Consider the following 22,505-nt stretch of genomic DNA (forward strand, 5'->3'; position numbering starts at 1 on the left):
ATCTGGAAGGCAGTCTCAGTCTTTGACATAGCTTTATGTTTGATCCATCTCTGCTTATCATTATTGATTGGTCTCCCCCTGATTGATCGGTATATTGCTCCCCTCTGCAGCCACCCTGAAGATGAACCAGCAGGTGGACACAGTGAGGAAACTGTCGCTGAAACCCTCCACCTATGTGACTGACCAGTGGACAGGTTAGTGTGACTGGCCAGTGGACAGGTTAGTGTGACTGACCAGTGGACAGGTTAGTGTGACTGACCAGTGGACAGGTTAGTGTGACTGACCAGTGGACAGGTTAGTGTGACTGACCAGTGGACAGGTTAGTGTGACTGACCAGTGGACAGGTTAGTGTGACTGACCAGTGGACAGGTTAGTGTGACTGACCAGTGGACAGGTTAGTGTGACTGACCAGTGGACAGGTTAGTGTGACTGACCAGTGGGCAGGTTAGTGTGACTGACCAGTGGGCAGGTTAGTGTGACTGACCAGTGGACAGGTTAGTGTGACTGACCAGTGGACAGGTTAGTGTGACTGACCAGTGGACAGGTTAGCGTGACTGACCAGTGGGCAGGTTAGCGTGACTGACCAGTGGGCAGGTTAGTGTGACTGACCAGTGGGCAGGTTAGTGTGACTGACCAGTGGGCAGGTTAGTGTGACTGACCAGTGGGCAGGTTAGTGTGACTGGACAGGTTAGTGTGACTGACCAGTGGGCAGGTTAGTGTGACTGACCAGTGGGCAGGTTAGTGTGACTGACCAGTGGGCAGGTTAGTGTGACTGACCAGTGGGCAGGTTAGCGTGACTGACCAGTGGACAGGTTAGCGTGACTGACCAGTGGACAGGTTAGTGTGACTGACCAGTGGGCAGGTTAGTGTGACTGACCAGTGGACAGGTTAGTGTGACTGACCAGTGGGCAGGTTAGTGTGACTGACCAGTGGGCAGGTTAGTGTGACTGGACAGGTTAGTGTGACTGACCAGTGGACAGGTTAGTGTGACTGACCAGTGGGCAGGTTAGTGTGACTGGACAGGTTAGTTTGACTGACCAGTGGGCAGGTTAGTGTGACTGGACAGGTTAGTGTGACTGACCAGTGGACAGGTTAGTGTGACTGACCAGTGGGCAGGTTAGTGTGACTGGACAGGTTAGTGTGACTGACCAGTGGGCAGGTTAGTGTGACTGACCAGTGGGCAGGTTAGTGTGACTGACCAGTGGGCAGGTTAGTGTGACTGACCAGTGGGCAGGTTAGTGTGACTGACCAGTGGGCAGGTTAGTGTGACTGGACAGGTTAGTGTGACTGACCAGTGGACAGGTTAGTGTGACTGACCAGTGGGCAGGTTAGTGTGACTGGACAGGTTAGTGTGACTGACCAGTGGACAGGTTAGTGTGACTGACCAGTGGACAGGTTAGTGTGACTGACCAGTGGGCAGGTTAGTGTGACTGACCAGTGGGCAGGTTAGTGTGACTGACCAGTGGGCAGGTTAGTGTGACTGGGCAGGTTAGTGTGACTGACCAGTGGACAGGTTAGTGTGACTGACCAGTGGGCGGGTTAGTGTGACTGACCAGTGGGCAGGTTAGTGTGACTGACCAGTGGGCAGGTTAGTGTGACTGACCAGTGGGCAGGTTAGTGTGACTGGACAGGTTAGTGTGACTGACCAGTGGACAGGTTAGTGTGACTGACCAGTGGGCAGGTTAGTGTGACTGGACAGGTTAGTGTGACTGACCAGTGGACAGGTTAGTGTGACTGACCAGTGGGCGGGTTAGTGTGACTGGACAGGTTAGTGTGACTGACCAGTGGACAGGTTAGTGTGACTGACCAGTGGGCAGGTTAGTGTGACTGACCAGTGGGCAGGTTAGTGTGACTGGACAGGTTAGTGTGACTGACCAGTGGGCAGGTTAGTGTGACTGGACAGGTTAGTGTGACTGACCAGTGGGCAGGTTAGTGTGACGGACCAGTGGGCAGGTTAGTGTGACTGACCAGTGGACAGGTTAGTGTGACTGACCAGTGGACAGGTTAGCGTGACTGACCAGTGGACAGGTTAGTGTGACTGACCAGTGGACAGGTTAGTGTGACTGGGCAGGTTAGTGTGACTGGACAGGTTAGTGTGACTGACCAGTGGACAGGTTAGTGTGACTGACCAGTGGGCAGGTTAGTGTGACTGACCAGTGGGCAGGTTAGCGTGACTGACCAGTGGGCAGGTTAGTGTGACTGACCAGTGGGCAGGTTAGCGTGACTGACCAGTGGGCAGGTTAGTGTGACTGACCAGTGGGCAGGTTAGTGTGACTGGACAGGTTAGTGTGACTGACCAGTGGGCAGGTTAGTGTGACTGACCAGTGGGCAGGTTAGCGTGACTGACCAGTGGGCAGGTTAGCGTGACTGGGCAGGTTAGTGTGACTGACCAGTGGACAGGTTAGTGTGACTGACCAGTGGGCAGGTTAGTGTGACTGGACAGGTTAGTGTGACTGACCAGTGGACAGGTTAGTGTGACTGACCAGTGGGCAGGTTAGTGTGACTGACCAGTGGGCAGGTTAGTGTGACTGACCAGTGGGCAGGTTAGTGTGACTGACCAGTGGGCAGGTTAGTGTGACTGACCAGTGGGCAGGTTAGTGTGACTGACCAGTGGGCAGGTTAGCGTGACTGACCAGTGGACAGGTTAGCGTGACTGACCAGTGGACAGGTTAGTGTGACTGACCAGTGGACAGGTTAGTGTGACTGACCAGTGGGCAGGTTAGTGTGACTGACCAGTGGGCAGGTTAGTGTGACTGACCAGTGGGCAGGTTAGTGTGACTGACCAGTGGGCAGGTTAGTGTGACTGACCAGTGGGCAGGTTAGTGTGACTGACCAGTGGGCAGGTTAGTGTGACTGACCAGTGGGCAGGTTAGTGTGACTGGACAGGTTAGTGTGACTGACCAGTGGACAGGTTAGTGTGACTGACCAGTGGGCAGGTTAGTGTGACTGGACAGGTTAGTGTGACTGACCAGTGGACAGGTTAGTGTGACTGACCAGTGGGCAGGTTAGTGCGACTGACCAGTGGGCAGGTTAGTGCGACTGACCAGTGGGCAGGTTAGTGTGACTGGACAGGTTAGTGTGACTGACCAGTGGACAGGTTAGTGTGACTGACCAGTGGGCAGGTTAGTGTGACTGGACAGGTTAGTGTGACTGACCAGTGGACAGGTTAGTGTGACTGACCAGTGGGCAGGTTAGTGTGACTGACCAGTGGGCAGGTTAGTGTGACTGACCAGTGGACAGGTTAGTGTGACTGACCAGTGGGCAGGTTGGTGTGACTGACCAGTGGGCAGGTTAGTGCGACTGACCAGTGGGCAGGTTAGTGTGACTGACCAGTGGGCGGGTTAGTGTGACTGACCAGTGGGCAGGTTAGTGTGACTGACCAGTGGACAGGTTAGTGTGACTGACCAGTGGACAGGTTAGTGTGACTGGGCAGGTTAGTGTGACTGGGCAGGTTAGTGTGACTGACCAGTGGGCGGGTTAGTGTGACTGACCAGTGGGCGGGTTAGTGTGACTGACCAGTGGGCAGGTTAGTGTGACTGGACAGGTTAGTGTGACTGACCAGTGGGCGGGTTAGTGTGACTGACCAGTGGGCAGGTTAGTGTGACTGGACAGGTTAGTGTGACTGACCAGTGGGCAGGTTAGTGTGACTGACCAGTGGGCAGGTTAGTGTGACTGACCAGTGGGCAGGTTAGTGTGACTGACCAGTGGACAGGTTAGTGTGACTGACCAGTGGGCAGGTTAGTGTGACTGACCAGTGGACAGGTTAGTGTGACTGACCAGTGGGCAGGTTAGTGTGACTGACCAGTGGACAGGTTAGTGTGACTGGACAGGTTAGTGTGACTGACCAGTGGGCAGGTTAGTGTGACTGGACAGGTTAGTGTGACTGACCAGTGGGCAGGTTAGTGTGACTGACCAGTGGGCAGGTTAGTGTGACTGGACAGGTTAGTGTGACTGACCAGTGGGCAGGTTAGTGTGACTGACCAGTGGGCGGGTTAGTGTGACTGACCAGTGGGCGGGTTAGTGTGACTGACCAGTGGGCGGGTTAGTGTGACTGACCAGTGGGCGGGTTAGTGTGACTGACCAGTGGGCGGGTTAGTGTGACTGACCAGTGGGCGGGTTAGTGTGACTGACCAGTGGACGGGTTAGTGTGACTGACCAGTGGGCAGGTTAGTGTGACTGACCAGTGGACAGGTTAGTGTGACTGGACAGGTTAGTGTGACTGACCAGTGGGCAGGTTAGTGTGACTGACCAGTGGGCAGGTTAGTGTGACTGACCAGTGGACAGGTTAGTGTGACTGACCAGTGGACAGGTTAGTGTGACTGACCAGTGGACAGGTTAGTGTGACTGACCAGTGGGCAGGTTAGTGTGACTGACCAGTGGGCAGGTTGTGTGACTGACCAGTGGGCAGGTTGTGTGACTGACCAGTGGACAGGTTAGTGTGACTGACCAGTGGACAGGTTAGTGTGACTGACCAGTGGGCAGGTTAGTGTGACTGACCAGTGGGCAGGTTAGTGTGACTGACCAGTGGACAGGTTAGTGTGACTGACCAGTGGACAGGTTAGTGTGACTGACCAGTGGACAGGTTAGTGTGACTGACCAGTGGGCAGGTTAGTGTGACTGACCAGTGGGCAGGTTAGTGTGACTGACCAGTGGGCAGGTTAGTGTGACTGACCAGTGGACAGGTTAGTGTGACTGACCAGTGGGCAGGTTAGTGTGACTGGACAGGTTAGTGTGACTGACCAGTGGGCAGGTTAGTGTGACTGACCAGTGGGCAGGTTAGTGTGACTGACCAGTGGACAGGTTAGTGTGACTGACCAGTGGGCAGGTTAGTGTGACTGACCAGTGGACAGGTTAGTGTGACTGACCAGTGGGCAGGTTAGTGTGACTGACCAGTGGGCAGGTTAGTGTGACTGACCAGTGGACAGGTTAGTGTGACTGACCAGGTTAGTGTGACTGACCAGTGGGCAGGTTAGTGTGACTGACAGGTTAGTGTGACTGACCAGTGGGCAGGTTAGTGTGACTGACCAGGTTAGTGTGACTGACCAGTGGGCAGGTTAGTGTGACTGACAGGTTAGTGTGACTGACCAGGTTAGTGTGACTGACCAGTGGGCGGGTTAGTGTGACTGACCAGTGGGCGGGTTAGTGTGACTGACCAGTGGGCGGGTTAGTGTGACTGACAGGTTAGTGTGACTGACCAGTGGGCGGGTTAGTGTGACTGACCAGTGGGCTGTTTAGTGTGACTGACCAGTGGGCGGGTTAGTGTGACTGACCAGTGGGCGGGTTAGTGTGACTGACCAGTGGGCAGGTTAGTGTGACTGACCAGTGGACAGGTTAGTGTGACTGACCAGTGGGCAGGTTAGTGTGACTGACCAGTGGACAGGTTAGTGTGACTGACCAGTGGACAGGTTAGTGTGACTGACCAGTGGACAGGTTAGTGTGACTGGGCAGGTTAGTGTGACTGACCAGTGGACAGGTTAGTGTGACTGGGCAGGTTAGTGTGACTGACCAGTGGGCAGGTTAGTGTGACTGACCAGTGGACAGGTTAGTGTGACTGACCAGTGGGCGGGTTAGTGTGACTGGGCAGGTTAGTGTGACTGGCCAGTGGGCAGGTTAGTGTGACTGACCAGTGGGCAGGTTAGTGTGACTGACCAGTGGACAGGTTAGTGTGACTGACCAGTGGACAGGTTAGTGTGACTGACCAGTGGACAGGTTAGTGTGACTGGGCAGGTTAGTGTGACTGACCAGTGGACAGGTTAGTGTGACTGGGCAGGTTAGTGTGACTGACCAGTGGACAGGTTAGTGTGACTGGGCAGGTTAGTGTGACTGACCAGTGGACAGGTTAGTGTGACTGACCAGTGGACAGGTTAGTGTGACTGGACAGGTTAGTGTGACTGACCAGTGGGCAGGTTAGTGTGACTGGACAGGTTAGTGTGACTGACCAGTGGACAGGTTAGTGTGACTGGGCAGGTTAGTGTGACTGACCAGTGGGCAGGTTAGTGTGACTGACCAGTGGGCAGGTTAGTGTGACTGGCCAGTGGGCAGGTTAGTGTGACTGACCAGTGGGCAGGTTAGTGTGACTGACCAGTGGGCAGGTTAGTGTGACTGACCAGTGGGCAGGTTAGTGTGACTGACCAGTGGGCAGGTTAGTGTGACCGGACAGGTTAGTGTGACTGACCAGTGGGCAGGTTAGTGTGACTGACCAGTGGGCAGGTTAGTGTGACTGACCAGTGGGCGGGTTAGTGTGACTGGACAGGTTAGTGTGACTGACCAGTGGGCAGGTTAGTGTGACTGACCAGTGGGCGGGTTAGTGTGACTGACCAGTGGGCAGGTTAGTGTGACTGGACAGGTTAGTGTGACTGACCAGTGGGCGGGTTAGTGTGACTGACCAGTGGGCAGGTTAGTGTGACTGACAGGTTAGTGTGACTGACCAGTGGACAGGTTAGTGTGACTGACCAGTGGGCAGGTTAGTGTGACTGACCAGTGGACAGGTTAGTGTGACTGACCAGTGGGCGGGTTAGTGTGACTGACCAGTGGGCAGGTTAGTGTGACTGGACAGGTTAGTGTGAATGACCAGTGGGCAGGTTAGTGTGACTGACCAGTGGGCAGGTTAGTGTGACTGACCAGTGGGCAGGTTAGTGTGACTGACCAGTGGACAGGTTAGTGTGACTGACCAGTGGGCAGGTTAGTGTGACTGACCAGTGGGCAGGTTAGTGTGACTGGCCAGTGGACAGGTTAGCGTGACTGACCAGTGGGCAGGTTAGCGTGACTGACCAGTGGGCAGGTTAGTGTGACTGACCAGTGGGCAGGTTAGTGTGACTGACCAGTGGGCAGGTTAGTGTGACTGACCAGTGGGCAGGTTAGTGTGACTGACCAGTGGACAGGTTAGTGTGACTGGACAGGTTAGTGTGACTGACCAGTGGACAGGTTAGTGTGACTGACCAGTGGGCAGGTTAGTGTGACTGACCAGTGGACAGGTTAGTGTGACTGGACAGGTTAGTGTGACTGACCAGTGGACAGGTTAGTGTGACTGACCAGTGGGCAGGTTAGTGTGACTGACCAGTGGACAGGTTAGTGTGACTGACCAGTGGGCAGGTTAGTGTGACTGACCAGTGGGCAGGTTAGTGTGACTGACCAGTGGGCAGGTTAGTGTGACTGGACAGGTTAGTGCGACTGACCAGTGGGCAGGTTAGTGTGACTGGGCAGGTTAGTGTGACTGACCAGTGGACAGGTTAGTGTGACTGACCAGTGGGCAGGTTAGTGTGACTGACCAGTGGGCAGGTTAGTGTGACTGACCAGTGGGCAGGTTAGTGTGACTGGACAGGTTAGTGTGACTGACCAGTGGGCAGGTTAGTGTGACTGGGCAGGTTAGTGTGACTGACCAGTGGACAGGTTAGTGTGACTGACCAGTGGGCAGGTTAGTGTGACTGACCAGTGGGCAGGTTAGTGTGACTGACCAGTGGGCAGGTTAGTGTGACTGACCAGTGGGCAGGTTAGTGTGACTGGACAGGTTAGTGTGACTGACCAGTGGACAGGTTAGTGTGACTGGACAGGTTAGTGTGACTGACCAGTGGACAGGTTAGTGTGACTGGAAAGGTTAGTGTGACTGACCAGTGGGCAGGTTAGTGTGACTGGACAGGTTAGTGTGACTGACCAGTGGGCGGGTTAGTGTGACTGACCAGTGGGCAGGTTAGTGTGACTGGACAGGTTAGTGTGACTGACCAGTGGACAGGTTAGTGTGACTGACCAGTGGGCAGGTTAGTGTGACTGACCAGTGGACAGGTTAGTGTGACTGACCAGTGGACAGGTTAGTGTGACTGACCAGTGGGCAGGTTAGTGTGACTGACCAGTGGGCAGGTTAGTGTGACTGACAGGTTAGTGTGACTGACCAGTGGGCAGGTTAGTGTGACTGACCAGTGGGCAGGTTAGTGTGACTGACCAGTGGACAGGTTAGTGTGACTGACCAGTGGACAGGTTAGTGTGACTGACCAGTGGGCAGGGTAGTGTGACTGACCAGTGGGCAGGTTAGTGTGACTGACCAGTGGACAGGTTAGTGTGACTGACCAGTGGGCAGGTTAGTGTGACTGACCAGTGGACAGGTTAGTGCGACTGACCAGTGGGCAGGTTAGTGTGACTGGACAGGTTAGTGTGACTGGACAGGTTAGTGTGACTGGAAACGTTAGTGTGACTGGACAGGTTAGTGTGACTGACCAGTGGGCAGGTTAGTGTGACTGACCAGTGGGCAGGTTAGTGTGACTGACCAGTGGGCGGGTTAGTGTGACTGACCAGTGGGCGGGTTAGTGTGACTGACCAGTGGGCGGGTTAGTGTGACTGACCAGTGGGCGGGTTAGTGTGACTGACCAGTGGGCGGGTTAGTGTGACTGACCAGTGGGCGGGTTAGTGTGACTGACCAGTGGGCGGGTTAGTGTGACTGACCAGTGGGCGGGTTAGTGTGACTGACCAGTGGACGGGTTAGTGTGACTGACCAGTGGGCAGGTTAGTGTGACTGACCAGTGGGCAGGTTAGTGTGACTGGACAGGTTAGTGTGACTGACCAGTGGGCAGGTTAGTGTGACTGACCAGTGGGCAGGTTAGTGTGACTGACCAGTGGACAGGTTAGTGTGACTGACCAGTGGACAGGTTAGTGTGACTGACCAGTGGACAGGTTAGTGTGACTGACCAGTGGGCAGGTTAGTGTGACTGACCAGTGGGCAGGTTAGTGTGACTGACCAGTGGACAGGTTAGTGTGACTGACCAGTGGACAGGTTAGTGTGACTGACCAGTGGGCAGGTTAGTGTGACTGACCAGTGGGCAGGTTAGTGTGACTGACCAGTGGGCAGGTTAGTGTGACTGACCAGTGGACAGGTTAGTGTGACTGACCAGTGGGCAGGTTAGTGTGACTGGACAGGTTAGTGTGACTGACCAGTGGGCAGGTTAGTGTGACTGACCAGTGGGCAGGTTAGTGTGACTGACCAGTGGGCAGGTTAGTGTGACTGACCAGTGGGCAGGTTAGTGTGACTGACCAGTGGGCAGGTTAGTGTGACTGACCAGTGGGCAGGTTAGTGTGACTGACCAGTGGACAGGTTAGTGTGACTGACCAGTGGGCAGGTTAGTGTGACTGACCAGGTTAGTGTGACTGACCAGTGGGCAGGTTAGTGACTGACAGGTTAGTGTGACTGACCAGTGGGCAGGTTAGTGTGACTGACCAGGTTAGTGTGACTGACCAGTGGGCAGGTTAGTGTGACTGACAGGTTAGTGTGACTGACCAGGTTAGTGTGACTGACCAGTGGGCGGGTTAGTGTGACTGACCAGTGGGCGGGTTAGTGTGACTGACCAGTGGGCGGGTTAGTGTGACTGACAGGTTAGTGTGACTGACCAGTGGGCGGGTTAGTGTGACTGACCAGTGGGCTGTTTAGTGTGACTGACCAGTGGGCGGGTTAGTGTGACTGACCAGTGGGCAGGTTAGTGTGACTGACCAGTGGACAGGTTAGTGTGACTGACCAGTGGGCAGGTTAGTGTGACTGACCAGTGGGCAGGTTAGTGTGACTGGCCAGTGGGCAGGTTAGTGTGACTGACCAGTGGGCAGGTTAGTGTGACTGACCAGTGGACAGGTTAGTGTGACTGACCAGTGGACAGGTTAGTGTGACTGACCAGTGGACAGGTTAGTGTGACTGGGCAGGTTAGTGTGACTGACCAGTGGACAGGTTAGTGTGACTGGGCAGGTTAGTGTGACTGACCAGTGGACAGGTTAGTGTGACTGGGCAGGTTAGTGTGACTGACCAGTGGACAGGTTAGTGTGACTGACCAGTGGACAGGTTAGTGTGACTGGACAGGTTAGTGTGACTGACCAGTGGGCAGGTTAGTGTGACTGGACAGGTTAGTGTGACTGACCAGTGGGCAGGTTAGTGTGACTGACCAGTGGGCAGGTTAGTGTGACTGACCAGTGGACAGGTTAGTGTGACTGACCAGTGGGCAGGTTAGTGTGACTGACCAGTGGGCAGGTTAGCGTGACTGGCCAGTGGACAGGTTAGCGTGACTGACCAGTGGGCAGGTTAGCGTGACTGACCAGTGGGCGGGTTAGTGTGACTGACCAGTGGGCAGGTTAGTGTGACTGACCAGTGGGCAGGTTAGTGTGACTGACCAGTGGGCAGGTTAGTGTGACTGACCAGTGGACAGGTTAGTGTGACTGACCAGTGGACAGGTTAGTGTGACTGACCAGTGGGCAGGTTAGTGTGACTGACCAGTGGACAGGTTAGTGTGACTGACCAGTGGGCAGGTTAGTGTGACTGACCAGTGGGCAGGTTAGTGTGACTGACCAGTGGGCAGGTTAGTGTGACTGGACAGGTTAGTGCGACTGACCAGTGGGCAGGTTAGTGTGACTGGGCAGGTTAGTGTGACTGACCAGTGGACAGGTTAGTGTGACTGACCAGTGGGCAGGTTAGTGTGACTGACCAGTGGGCAGGTTAGTGTGACTGACCAGTGGGCAGGTTAGTGTGACTGACCAGTGGGCAGGTTAGTGTGACTGGACAGGTTAGTGTGACTGACCAGTGGACAGGTTAGTGTGACTGGACAGGTTAGTGTGACTGACCAGTGGACAGGTTAGTGTGACTGGACAGGTTAGTGTGACTGACCAGTGGGCAGGTTAGTGTGACTGGACAGGTTAGTGTGACTGACCAGTGGGCGGGTTAGTGTGACTGACCAGTGGGCAGGTTAGTGTGACTGGACAGGTTAGTGTGACTGACCAGTGGACAGGTTAGTGTGACTGACCAGTGGGCAGGTTAGTGTGACTGACCAGTGGACAGGTTAGTGTGACTGACCAGTGGACAGGTTAGTGTGACTGACCAGTGGGCAGGTTAGTGTGACTGACCAGTGGGCAGGTTAGTGTGACTGACAGGTTAGTGTGACTGACCAGTGGGCAGGGTAGTGTGACTGACCAGTGGGCAGGTTAGTGTGACTGACCAGTGGACAGGTTAGTGTGACTGACCAGTGGACAGGTTAGTGTGACTGACCAGTGGGCAGGGTAGTGTGACTGACCAGTGGGCAGGTTAGTGTGACTGACCAGTGGACAGGTTAGTGTGACTGACCAGTGGGCAGGTTAGTGTGACTGACCAGTGGACAGGTTAGTGTGACTGGACAGGTTAGTGTGACTGACCAGTGGGCAGGTTAGTGTGACTGGACAGGTTAGTGTGACTGACCAGTGGGCAGGTTAGTGTGACTGACCAGTGGGCAGGTTAGTGTGACTGACCAGTGGGCAGGTTAGTGTGACTGACCAGTGGACAGGTTAGTGTGACTGACCAGTGGGCAGGTTAGTGTGACTGACCAGTGGGCAGGTTAGCGTGACTGGCCAGTGGACAGGTTAGCGTGACTGACCAGTGGGCAGGTTAGCGTGACTGACCAGTGGGCGGGTTAGTGTGACTGACCAGTGGGCAGGTTAGTGTGACTGACCAGTGGGCAGGTTAGTGTGACTGACCAGTGGGCAGGTTAGTGTGACTGACCAGTGGACAGGTTAGTGTGACTGACCAGTGGACAGGTTAGTGTGACTGACCAGTGGGCAGGTTAGTGTGACTGACCAGTGGACAGGTTAGTGTGACTGACCAGTGGGCAGGTTAGTGTGACTGACCAGTGGGCAGGTTAGTGTGACTGACCAGTGGGCAGGTTAGTGTGACTGGACAGGTTAGTGCGACTGACCAGTGGGCAGGTTAGTGTGACTGGGCAGGTTAGTGTGACTGACCAGTGGACAGGTTAGTGTGACTGACCAGTGGGCAGGTTAGTGTGACTGACCAGTGGGCAGGTTAGTGTGACTGACCAGTGGGCAGGTTAGTGTGACTGACCAGTGGGCAGGTTAGTGTGACTGGACAGGTTAGTGTGACTGACCAGTGGACAGGTTAGTGTGACTGGACAGGTTAGTGTGACTGACCAGTGGACAGGTTAGTGTGACTGGACAGGTTAGTGTGACTGACCAGTGGGCAGGTTAGTGTGACTGGACAGGTTAGTGTGACTGACCAGTGGGCGGGTTAGTGTGACTGACCAGTGGGCAGGTTAGTGTGACTGGACAGGTTAGTGTGACTGACCAGTGGACAGGTTAGTGTGACTGACCAGTGGGCAGGTTAGTGTGACTGACCAGTGGACAGGTTAGTGTGACTGACCAGTGGACAGGTTAGTGTGACTGACCAGTGGGCAGGTTAGTGTGACTGACCAGTGGGCAGGTTAGTGTGACTGACAGGTTAGTGTGACTGACCAGTGGGCAGGGTAGTGTGACTGACCAGTGGGCAGGTTAGTGTGACTGACCAGTGGACAGGTTAGTGTGACTGACCAGTGGACAGGTTAGTGTGACTGACCAGTGGGCAGGGTAGTGTGACTGACCAGTGGGCAGGTTAGTGTGACTGACCAGTGGACAGGTTAGTGTGACTGACCAGTGGGCAGGTTAGTGTGACTGACCAGTGGACAGGTTAGTGCGACTGACCAGTGGGCAGGTTAGTGTGACTGGACAGGTTAGTGTGACTGGACAGGTTAGTGTGACTGGAAACGTTAGTGTGACTGGACAGGTTAGTGTGACTGACCAGTGGGCAGGTTAGTGTGACTGACCAGTGGGCAGGTTAGTGTGAGTGGGCAGGTTAGTGTGACTGGACAGGTTAGTGTGACTGGAAACGTTAGTGTGACTGGACAGGTTAGTGTGACTGACCAGTGGGCAGGTTAGTGTGACTGACCAGTGGGCAGGTTAGTGTGACTGACCAGTGGGCAGGTTAGTGTGACTGGACAGGTTAGTGTGACTGACCAGTGGGCAGGTTAGTGTGACTGACCAGTGGACAGGTTAGTGTGACTGACCAGTGGGCAGGTTAGTGTGACTGGACAGGTTAGTGTGACTGACCAGTGGACAGGTTAGTGTGACTGACCAGTGGGCAGGTTAGTGTGACTGACCAGTGGGCAGGTTAGTGTGACTGGACAGGTTAGTGTGACTGACCAGTGGGCAGGTTAGTGTGACTGACCAGTGGACAGGTTAGTGTGACTGGGCAGGTTAGTGTGACTGACCAGTGGGCAGGTTAGTGTGACTGGACAGGTTAGTGTGACTGACCAGTGGGCAGGTTAGTGTGACTGGACAGGTTAGTGTGACTGACCAGTGGGCAGGTTAGTGTGACTGGGCAGGTTAGTGTGACTGACCAGTGGGCAGGTTAGTGTGACTGGACAGGTTAGTGTGACTGACCAGTGGGCAGGTTAGTGTGACTGACCAGTGGGCAGGTTAGTGTGACTGACCAGTGGGCAGGTTAGTGTGACTGACCAGTGGGCAGGTTAGTGTGACTGACCAGTGGGCAGGTTAGTGTGACTGACCAGTGGGCAGGTTAGTGTGACTGACCAGTGGGCAGGTTAGTGTGACTGACCAGTGGGCAGGTTAGTGTGACTGGACAGGTTAGTGTGACTGACCAGTGGGCGGGTTAGTGTGACTGACCAGTGGGCAGGTTAGTGTGACTGACCAGTGGGCAGGTTAGTGTGACTGACCAGTGGGCAGGTTAGTGTGACTGACCAGTGGACAGGTTAGTGTGACTGACCAGTGGGCAGGTTAGTGTGACTGACCAGTGGGCAGGTTAGTGTGACTGGACAGGTTAGTGTGACTGACCAGTGGGCGGGTTAGTGTGACTGACCAGTGGGCAGGTTAGTGTGACTGACCAGTGGGCAGGTTAGTGTGACTGACCAGTGGGCAGGTTAGTGTGACTGACCAGTGGGCAGGTTAGTGTGACTGACCAGTGGGCAGGTTAGTGTGACTGGACAGGTTAGTGTGACTGACCAGTGGGCGGGTTAGTGTGACTGACCAGTGGACAGGTTAGTGTGACTGACCAGTGGGCGGGTTAGTGTGACTGACCAGTGGACAGGTTAGTGTGACTGACCAGTGGACAGGTTAGTGTGACTGACCAGTGGGCAGGTTAGTGTGACTGACCAGTGGGCAGGTTAGTGTGACTGACCAGTGGGCAGGTTAGTGTGACTGGACAGGTTAGTGTGACTGACCAGTGGGCAGGTTAGTGTGACTGACCAGTGGGCAGGTTAGTGTGACTGACCAGTGGGCAGGTTAGTGTGACTGGACAGGTTAGTGTGACTGACCAGTGGGCAGGTTAGTGTGACGGACCAGTGGACAGGTTAGTGTGACTGACCAGTGGGCAGGTTAGTGTGACTGACCAGTGGGCAGGTTAGTGTGACTGACCAGTGGGCGGGTTAGTGTGACTGACCAGTGGACAGGTTAGTGTGACTGACCAGTGGACAGGTTAGTGTGACTGACCAGTGGGCGGGTTAGTGTGACTGACCAGTGGGCAGGTTAGTGTGACTGACCAGTGGACAGGTTAGTGTGACTGACCAGTGGGCGGGTTAGTGTGACTGACCAGTGGGCAGGTTAGTGTGACTGACCAGTGGGCAGGTTAGTGTGACTGACCAGTGGACAGGTTAGTGTGACTGACCAGTGGGCAGGTTAGTGTGACTGACCAGTGGACAGGTTAGTGTGACTGACCAGTGGGCAGGTTAGTGTGACTGACCAGTGGACAGGTTAGTGTGACTGACCAGTGGACAGGTTAGTGTGACTGACCAGTGGACAGGTTAGTGTGACTGACCAGTGGACAGGTTAGTGTGACTGACCAGTGGGCAGGTTAGTGTGACTGACCAGTGGGCAGGTTAGTGTGACTGACCAGTGGGCAGGTTAGTGTGACTGACCAGTGGACAGGTTAGTGTGACTGACCAGTGGACAGGTTAGTGTGACTGACCAGTGGACGGGTTAGTGTGACTGACCAGTGGGCGGGTTAGTGTGACTGACCAGTGGGCGGGTTAGTGTGACTGACCAGTGGGCGGGTTAGTGTGACTGACCAGTGGGCAGGTTAGTGTGACTGACCAGTGGGCGGGTTAGTGTGACTGACCAGTGGGCAGGTTAGTGTGACTGACCAGTGGGCAGGTTAGTGTGACTGACCAGTGGACAGGTTAGTGTGACTGACCAGTGGGCAGGTTAGTGTGACTGACCAGTGGACAGGTTAGTGTGACTGACCAGTGGACAGGTTAGTGTGACTGACCAGTGGACAGGTTAGTGTGACTGACCAGTGGACAGGTTAGTGTGACTGACCAGTGGGCAGGTTAGTGTGACTGACCAGTGGGCAGGTTAGTGTGACTGGGCAGGTTAGTGTGACTGACCAGTGGGCAGGTTAGTGTGACTGACCAGTGGACAGGTTAGTGTGACTGACCAGTGGACAGGTTAGTGTGACTGACCAGTGGACAGGTTAGTGTGACTGACCAGTGGGCAGGTTAGTGTGACTGACCAGTGGACAGGTTAGTGTGACTGACCAGTGGACAGGTTAGTGTGACTGACCAGTGGACAGGTTAGTGTGACTGACCAGTGGGCAGGTTAGTGTGACTGACCAGTGGGCGGGTTAGTGTGACTGACCAGTGGACAGGTTAGTGTGACTGACCAGTGGACAGGTTAGTGTGACTGACCAGTGGGCAGGTTAGTGTGACTGACCAGTGGGCAGGTTAGTGTGACTGACCAGTGGACAGGTTAGTGTGACTGACCAGTGGGCAGGTTAGTGTGACTGACCAGTGGGCGGGTTAGTGTGACTGACCAGTGGGCAGGTTAGTGTGACTGACCAGTGGACAGGTGACCGTGTCTGTTCTGTGTGTTGATCCACAGGTGACCGTGTCTGTTCTGTGTGTTGATCCACGGGTGACCGTGTCTGTTCTGTGTGTTGATCCACAGGTGATAGTGTCTGTTCTGTTCCAGGTGACAGTGTCTGTTCTGTGTGTTCTGTTCCAGGTGACAGTGTCTGTTCTGTGTGTTCTGTTCCAGGTGACAGTGTCTGTTCTGTGTGTTCTGTTCCAGGTGACCGTGTCTGTTCTGTGTGTTGATCCACGGGTGACCGTGTCTGTTCTGTGTGTTCTGTTCCAGGTGACAGTGCAGCGGCCGTCTACACAGAGCTGAGGAAGTTGTCCCGGGTCTTCAAAGACCAGCTGGTGTATCCTCTGATAGCTTCAGCCAGAGAAGGTACTGGGATGTAGATATATAGTACTGTTATTACATATATAGTACTGTTATTAAATATATAGTACTGTTATTAAATATATAGTACTGTTATTACATATATAGTACTGTTATTAAATATATAGTACTGTCATTAAATATATAGTACTGTTATTAAATATATAGTACTGGGATGTAGATATGTAGTACTGTTATTAAATATATAGTACTGTTATTAAATATATAGTACTGTTATTAAATATATAGTACTGTTATTAAATATATAGTACTGGGATGTAGATATGTAGTACTGGGATGTAGATATGTAGTACTGGGATGTAGATATGTAGTACTGTTTTTAAATAAATAGTACTGGGATGTAGATATATAGTACTGTTATTAAATATATAGTACTGTTATTAAATATATAGTACTGTCATTAAATATATAGTACTGTTATTAAATATATAGTACTGTTATTAAATATATAGTACTGTTATTACATATATAGTACTGTTATTACATATATAGTACTGTTATTAAATATATAGTACTGTTATTAAATATATAGTACTGGGATGTAGATATATAGTACTGTTATTAGATAAATAGTACTGTTATTAAATAAATATTAAGTATTTGATACACTGCTGATTTTGCAGGTTTTCCTACTTACAAAGCATGTAGAGGTCTGTGATTTTTATCATAGGTACACTTCAACTGTGAGAGATGGAATCTATAACAAAAATCCAGAAAATCACATTGTATGATTTTTAAGTAATTAATTTCCATTTTATTGCATGACATAAGTATTTGATACATCAGAAAAGCAGAACTTAATATTCTGTACAGAAACCTTTGTTTGCGATTACAGAGATCATACGTTTCCTGTAGTTCTTGACCAGGTCTGCACACACTGCAGCAGGGATTTTGGCCCACTCCACTCCATACAGACCTTCTCCAGATCCTTTAGGTTTCGGGGCTGTCACTGGGCAATATGGATTTTCAGCTCCCTCCAAAGATGTTCTATTGGGTTCAGGTCTGGAGACTGGCTAGGCCACTCCAGGACCTTGAGATGCTTCTTATGGAGCTACTCCTTAGTTGCCCTGTCTGTGTGTTTCGGGTCGTTGTCATGCTGGAAGGCCCAGCCACGACCCATCTTCAATGCTCTTACTGAGGGAAGGAGGTTGTTGGCCAAGATCTCGCGATACATGGCCCCATCCATCCCCCCTCAATACGGTGCAGTTGTCCTGTCCCCTTTGCAGAAAAGCATCCCCAAAAAATGTTTCCACCTCCATGCTTCACGGTTGGGATGGTGTTCTTGGGGTTGTACTCATCCTTCTTCTTCCTCCAAACACGGCGAGTGGAGTTTAGACCAAAAAGCTCTATTTTTGTCTCATCAGACCACATGACCTTCCTCCTCTGGATCATCCAGATGGTCATTGGCAAACTTCAGACGGGCCTGGACATGCGATGGCTTGAGGAGGGGGACCTTGCGTGAGCTGCAGGATTTTAATCCATGACGGCGTAGTGTGTTACTAATGGTTTTCTTTGAGACTGTGGTCCCAGATCTCTTCAGGTCATTGATCAGGTCCTGCCGTGTAGTTCTGGGCTGATCCCTCATCTTCCTCATGATCATTGATGCCCCACGAGGTGAGATCTTGCATGGAGCCCCAGACCGAGTGTGATTGACCGTCATCTTGAACTTCTTCCATTTTCTAATAATTGCGGCAACAGTTGTTGCCTTCTCACCAAGCTGCTTGCCTGTTGTCCTGTAGCCCATCCCAGCCTTGTGCAGGTCTACAATTGTATCCATGATGTCCTTACACAGCTCTCTGGTCTTGGCCATTGTGGAGAGGTTGGAGTCTATTTGATTGAGTGGGTGGACAGGTGTCTTTTATACAGGTAACGAGTTCAAAACAGGTGCAGTTAATACAGGTAATGAGTGGAGAACAGGGGGCTTCTTAAAGAAAAACTAACAGGTATGTGAGAGCCTGAATTCTTACTGGTTGGTAGGTGATCAAATACTTATGTCATGCAATAAAATGCACATGAATTACTTAAAAATCATACAATGTCATTTTCTGGCTTTTTGTTTTAGATTCCGTCTCTCACAGTTGAAGTGTACCTATGATAAAAAATAACAGACCTCTACATGCTTTGTAAGTAGGAAAACCTGCAAAATCGGCAGTGCATCAAATACTTGTTCTCCCCAGTGTATGTAGTACTGTTATTAAGTAATAAATGGTACTGGGAGGTAGATATGTAGTACTGTTACTAAGTAATACATAGTACTGTGAAGTAGATATGTAGTACTGTTACTAAGTAATAAATGGTACTGGGAGGTAGATATGTAGTACTGTTACTAAGTAATAAATAGTACTGTGAAGTAGATATGTAGTACTGTTACTAAGTAATAAATAGTACTGTGAAGTAGATATGTAGTACTGTTACTAAGTAATAAATGGTACTGGGAGGTAGATATGTAGTAATGTTACTAAGTAATAAATAGTACTGGGAGGTAGATATGTAGTACTGTTACTAAGTAATAAATAGTACTGTGAAGTAGATATGTAGTACTGTTACTAAGTAATAAATAGTACTGGGAGGTAGATATGTAGTACTGTTACTAAGTAATAAATGGTACTGGGAGGTAGATATGTAGTACTGTTACTAAGTAATAAATGGTACTGGGAGGTAGATATGTAGTACTGTTACTAAGTAATAAATAGTACTGGGAGGTAGATATGTAGTACTGTTATTAAGTAATAAATGGTACTGGGAGGTAGATATGTAGTACTGTTACTAAGTAATACATAGTACTGGGAGGTAGATATGTAGTACTGTTACTAAGTAATACATAGTACTGGGAGGTAGATATGTAGTACTGTTACTAAGTAATAAATAGTACTGTGAAGTAGATATGTAGTACTGTTACTAAGTAATAAATAGTACTGGGAGGTAGATATGTAGTACTGTTACTAAGTAATAAATAGTACTGGGAGGTAGATATGTAGTACTGTTACTAAGAAGGAAGTATCTGGAAATATGACATTGGTCTCAGATCTCACTGCAATCATTTAAAATCATTGTATAGTAAATGTTAATGACCAATGTGTCATCCATTACTCCATGTCTCCCCCTGTTGTCTGGTGGTGGTATAACAGCCATGATCCTGCCAGCAGTGTTGTAACTCTGTCTCCCCCTGTGGTCTGGTGGTGGTATAACAGCCATGATCCTGCCAGCAGTGTTGTAACTCTGTCTCCCCCTGTGGTCTGGTGGTGGTATAACAGCCATTGCCCTGCCAGCAGTGTTGTAACTCTGTCTCCCCCTGTGGTCTGGTGGTGGTATAACAGCCATTGCCCTGCCAGCAGTGTTGTAACTCTCTGTCTCCCCCTGTTGTCTGGTGGTGGTATAACAGCCATGGCCCTGCCAGCAGTGTTTGGCCTGCCAGTCCTTCCTCCAGAGCTGTTACTGAGGGTGCTGAGACTGCTGGATGTCTCCTCTCTCCTCGCCCTCTCCTCGGTCAACAGACACCTCCACCAGACCACCACAGACCCAGCCCTCTGGAGACACCTCTACCGCAGAGACTTCCGAGGTAGGATGAACGCACACACACACAAACACACACACACACGGATATATTTATAAACACACATAAAAGACAGGAGGTCTCTGGTCTGTCTGGGGGTCTCTGGTCTGTCTGGGGGTCTCTGGTCTGTCTGGGGGTCTCTGGTCTGTCTGGAGGGTCTCTGGCCTGTCTGGAGGTCTCTGGCCTGTCTGGAGGTCTCTGGCCTGTCTGGAGGTCTCTGGCCTGTCTGGAGGGTCTCTGGTCTGTCTGGAGGGTCTCTGGCCTGTCTGGAGGTCTCTGGCCTGTCTGGAGGGTCTCTGGTCTGTCTGGAGGGTCTCTGGTCTGTCTGGAGGGTCTCTGGTCTGTCTGGAGGGTCTCTGGTCTGTCTGGAGGGTCTCTGGCCTGTCTGGAGGTTCTCTGGCCTGTCTGGAGGGTCTCTGGCCTGTCTGGAGGGTCTCTGGCCTGTCTGGAGGGTCTCTGGCCTGTCTGGAGGGTCTCTGGCCTGTCTGGAGGGTCTCTGGCCTGTCTGGATGGCCTGTCTGGAGGGTCTCTGGCCTGTCTGGAGGGTCTCTGGCCTGTCTGGAGGGTCTCTGGCCTGTCTGGAGGGTCTCCGGCCTGTCTGGAGGGTCTCTGGTCTGTCTGGAGGGTCTCTGGTCTGTCTGGAGGGTCTCTGGCCTGTCTGGAGGGTCTCTGGCCTGTCTGGATGGCCTGTCTGGAGGGTCTCTGGCCTGTCTGGAGGGTCTCTGGCCTGTCTGGAGGGTCTCTGGCCTGTCTGGAGGGTCTCTGGCCTGTCTGGAGGGTCTCCGGCCTGTCTGGAGGGTCTCTGGTCTGTCTGGAGGTCTGTCTGGAGGTCTGTCTGGAGGGTCTCTGGAGGTCTGTCTGGAGGTCTGTCTGGTCTGTCTGGAGGGTCTCTGGTCTGTCTGGAGGGTCTCTGGTCTGTCTGGAGGGTCTCTGGTCTGTCTGGAGGGTCTCTGGCCTGTCTGGAGGGTCTCTGGCCTGTCTGGAGGGTCTCCGGCCTGTCTGGAGGGTCTCTGGCCTGTCTGGAGGGTCTCTGGTCTGTCTGGAGGTCTGTCCGGAGGGTCTCTGGTCTGTCTGGAGGGTCTCTGGCCTGTCTGGAGGGTCTCTGGTCTGTCTGGAGGGTCTCTGGCCTGTCTGGAGGGTCTCTGGCCTGTCTGGAGGTCTGTCTGGAGGGTCTCTGGCCTGTCTGGAGGGTCTCTGGCCTGTCTGGAGGTCTGTCTGGAGGTCTGTCTGGAGGGTCTCTGGTCTGTCTGGAGGTCTGTCTGGAGGGTCTCTGGTCTGTCTGGAGGGTCTCTGGTCTGTCTGGAGGGTCTCTGGTCTGTCTGGAGGGTCTCTGGTCTGTCTGGAGGGTTTCTGGTCTGTCTGGAGGGTCTCTGGCCTGTCTGGAGGTCTGTCTGGAGGGTCTCTGGCCTGTCTGGAGGGTCTCTGGTCTGTCTGGAGGGTCTCTGGCCTGTCTGGAGGGTCTCTGGCCTGTCTGGAGGGTCTCTGGTCTGTCTGGAGGGTCTCTGGCCTGTCTGGAGGGTCTCTGGCCTGTCTGGAGGTCTGTCTGGAGGGTCTCTGGCCTGTCTGGAGGGTCTCTGGTCTGTCTGGAGGGTCTCTGGCCTGTCTGGAGGGTCTCTGGCCTGTCTGGAGGGTCTCTGGCCTGTCTGGAGGGTCTCTGGCCTGTCTGGAGGGTCTCTGGTCTGTCTGGAGGGTCTCTGGCCTGTCTGGAGGGTCTCTGGCCTGTCTGGAGGGTCTCTGGTCTGTCTGGAGGGTCTCTGGCCTGTCTGGAGGGTCTCTGGCCTGTCTGGAGGGTCTCTGGCCTGTCTGGAGGGTCTCTGGTCTGTCTGGAGGGTCTCTGGTCTGTCTGGAGGTCTGTCTGGAGGTCTGTCTGGAGGGTCTCTGGAGGTCTGTCTGGAGGGTCTCTGGTCTGTCTGGAGGTCTGTCTGGAGGTCTGTCTGGAGGGTCTCTGGTCTGTCTGGAGGTCTGTCCGGAGGGTCTCTGGCCTGTCTGGAGGGTCTCTGGCCTGTCTGGAGGGTCTCTGGCCTGTCTGGAGGGTCTCTGGCCTGTCTGGAGGGTCTCTGGCCTGTCTGGAGGGTCTCTGGTCTGTCTGGAGGGTCTCTGGCCTGTCTGGAGGGTCTCTGGCCTGTCTGGAGGGTCTGGAGGTCTGTCTGGAGGGTCTCTGGCCTGTCTGGAGGGTCTCTGGCCTGTCTGGAGGGTCTCTGGCCTGTCTGGAGGGTCTCTGGTCTGTCTGGAGGGTCTCTGGTCTGTCTGGAGGGTCTCTGGCCTGTCTGGAGGTCTGTCTGGAGGGTCTCTGGCCTGTCTGGAGGGTCTCTGGCCTGTCTGGAGGGTCTCTGGCCTGTCTGGAGGGTCTCTGTTCTGTCTGGAGGGTCTCTGGCCTGTCTGGAGGGTCTCTGGCCTGTCTGGAGGGTCTCTGGCCTGTCTGGAGGGTCTCTGGTCTGTCTGGAGGTCTGTCTGGAGGGTCTCTGGTCTGTCCGGAGGGTCTCTGGTCTGTCCGGAGGGTCTCTGGTCTGTCCGGAGGGTCTCTGGCCTGTCTGGAGGGTCTCTGGCCTGTCTGGAGGGTCTCTGGTCTGTCCGGAGGGTCTCTGGTCTGTCCGGAGGGTCTCTGGCCTGTCTGGAGGGTCTCTGGCCTGTCTGGAGGGTCTCTGGCCTGTCTGGAGGGTCTCTGGTCTGTCTGGAGGGTCTCTGGTCTGTCTGGAGGGTCTCTGGCCTGTCTGGAGGGTCTCTGGCCTGTCTGGAGGGTCTGGAGGTCTGTCTGGAGGGTCTCTGGCCTGTCTGGAGGGTCTCTGGCCTGTCTGGAGGGTCTCTGGCCTGTCTGGAGGTCTGTCTGGAGGGTCTCTGGTCTGTCTGGAGGGTCTCTGGTCTGTCTGGAGGGTCTCTGGTCTGTCTGGAGGGTCTCTGGTCTGTCTGGAGGGTCTCTGGTCTGTCTGGAGGGTCTCTG

General features: G+C 53.1%; 2 protein-coding genes across 2 annotated transcripts in view; both read left to right on the forward strand.

Moving 5' to 3' along the window:
- LOC135515598 (uncharacterized protein KIAA0930 homolog) overlaps positions 1–22,505 on the forward strand; it is a 504,429-nt gene that overhangs the window by 384,469 nt on the left and 97,455 nt on the right. The gene's annotated exons all lie outside the window — the stretch shown is intronic.
- LOC135515597 (F-box only protein 7-like) overlaps positions 1–22,505 on the forward strand; it is a 38,261-nt gene that overhangs the window by 5,267 nt on the left and 10,489 nt on the right. Inside the window, 3 exon segments of the mRNA XM_064939218.1 lie at positions 111–194; positions 15,904–15,999; positions 19,397–19,573. Coding sequence (XP_064795290.1) covers positions 111–194; positions 15,904–15,999; positions 19,397–19,573 — 357 coding nt within the window.

The sequence above is a fragment of the Oncorhynchus masou genome, chromosome 27 (genome assembly GCF_036934945.1).
Source record: "Oncorhynchus masou masou isolate Uvic2021 chromosome 27, UVic_Omas_1.1, whole genome shotgun sequence".
Lineage (NCBI taxonomy): Eukaryota > Metazoa > Chordata > Actinopteri > Salmoniformes > Salmonidae > Oncorhynchus > Oncorhynchus masou.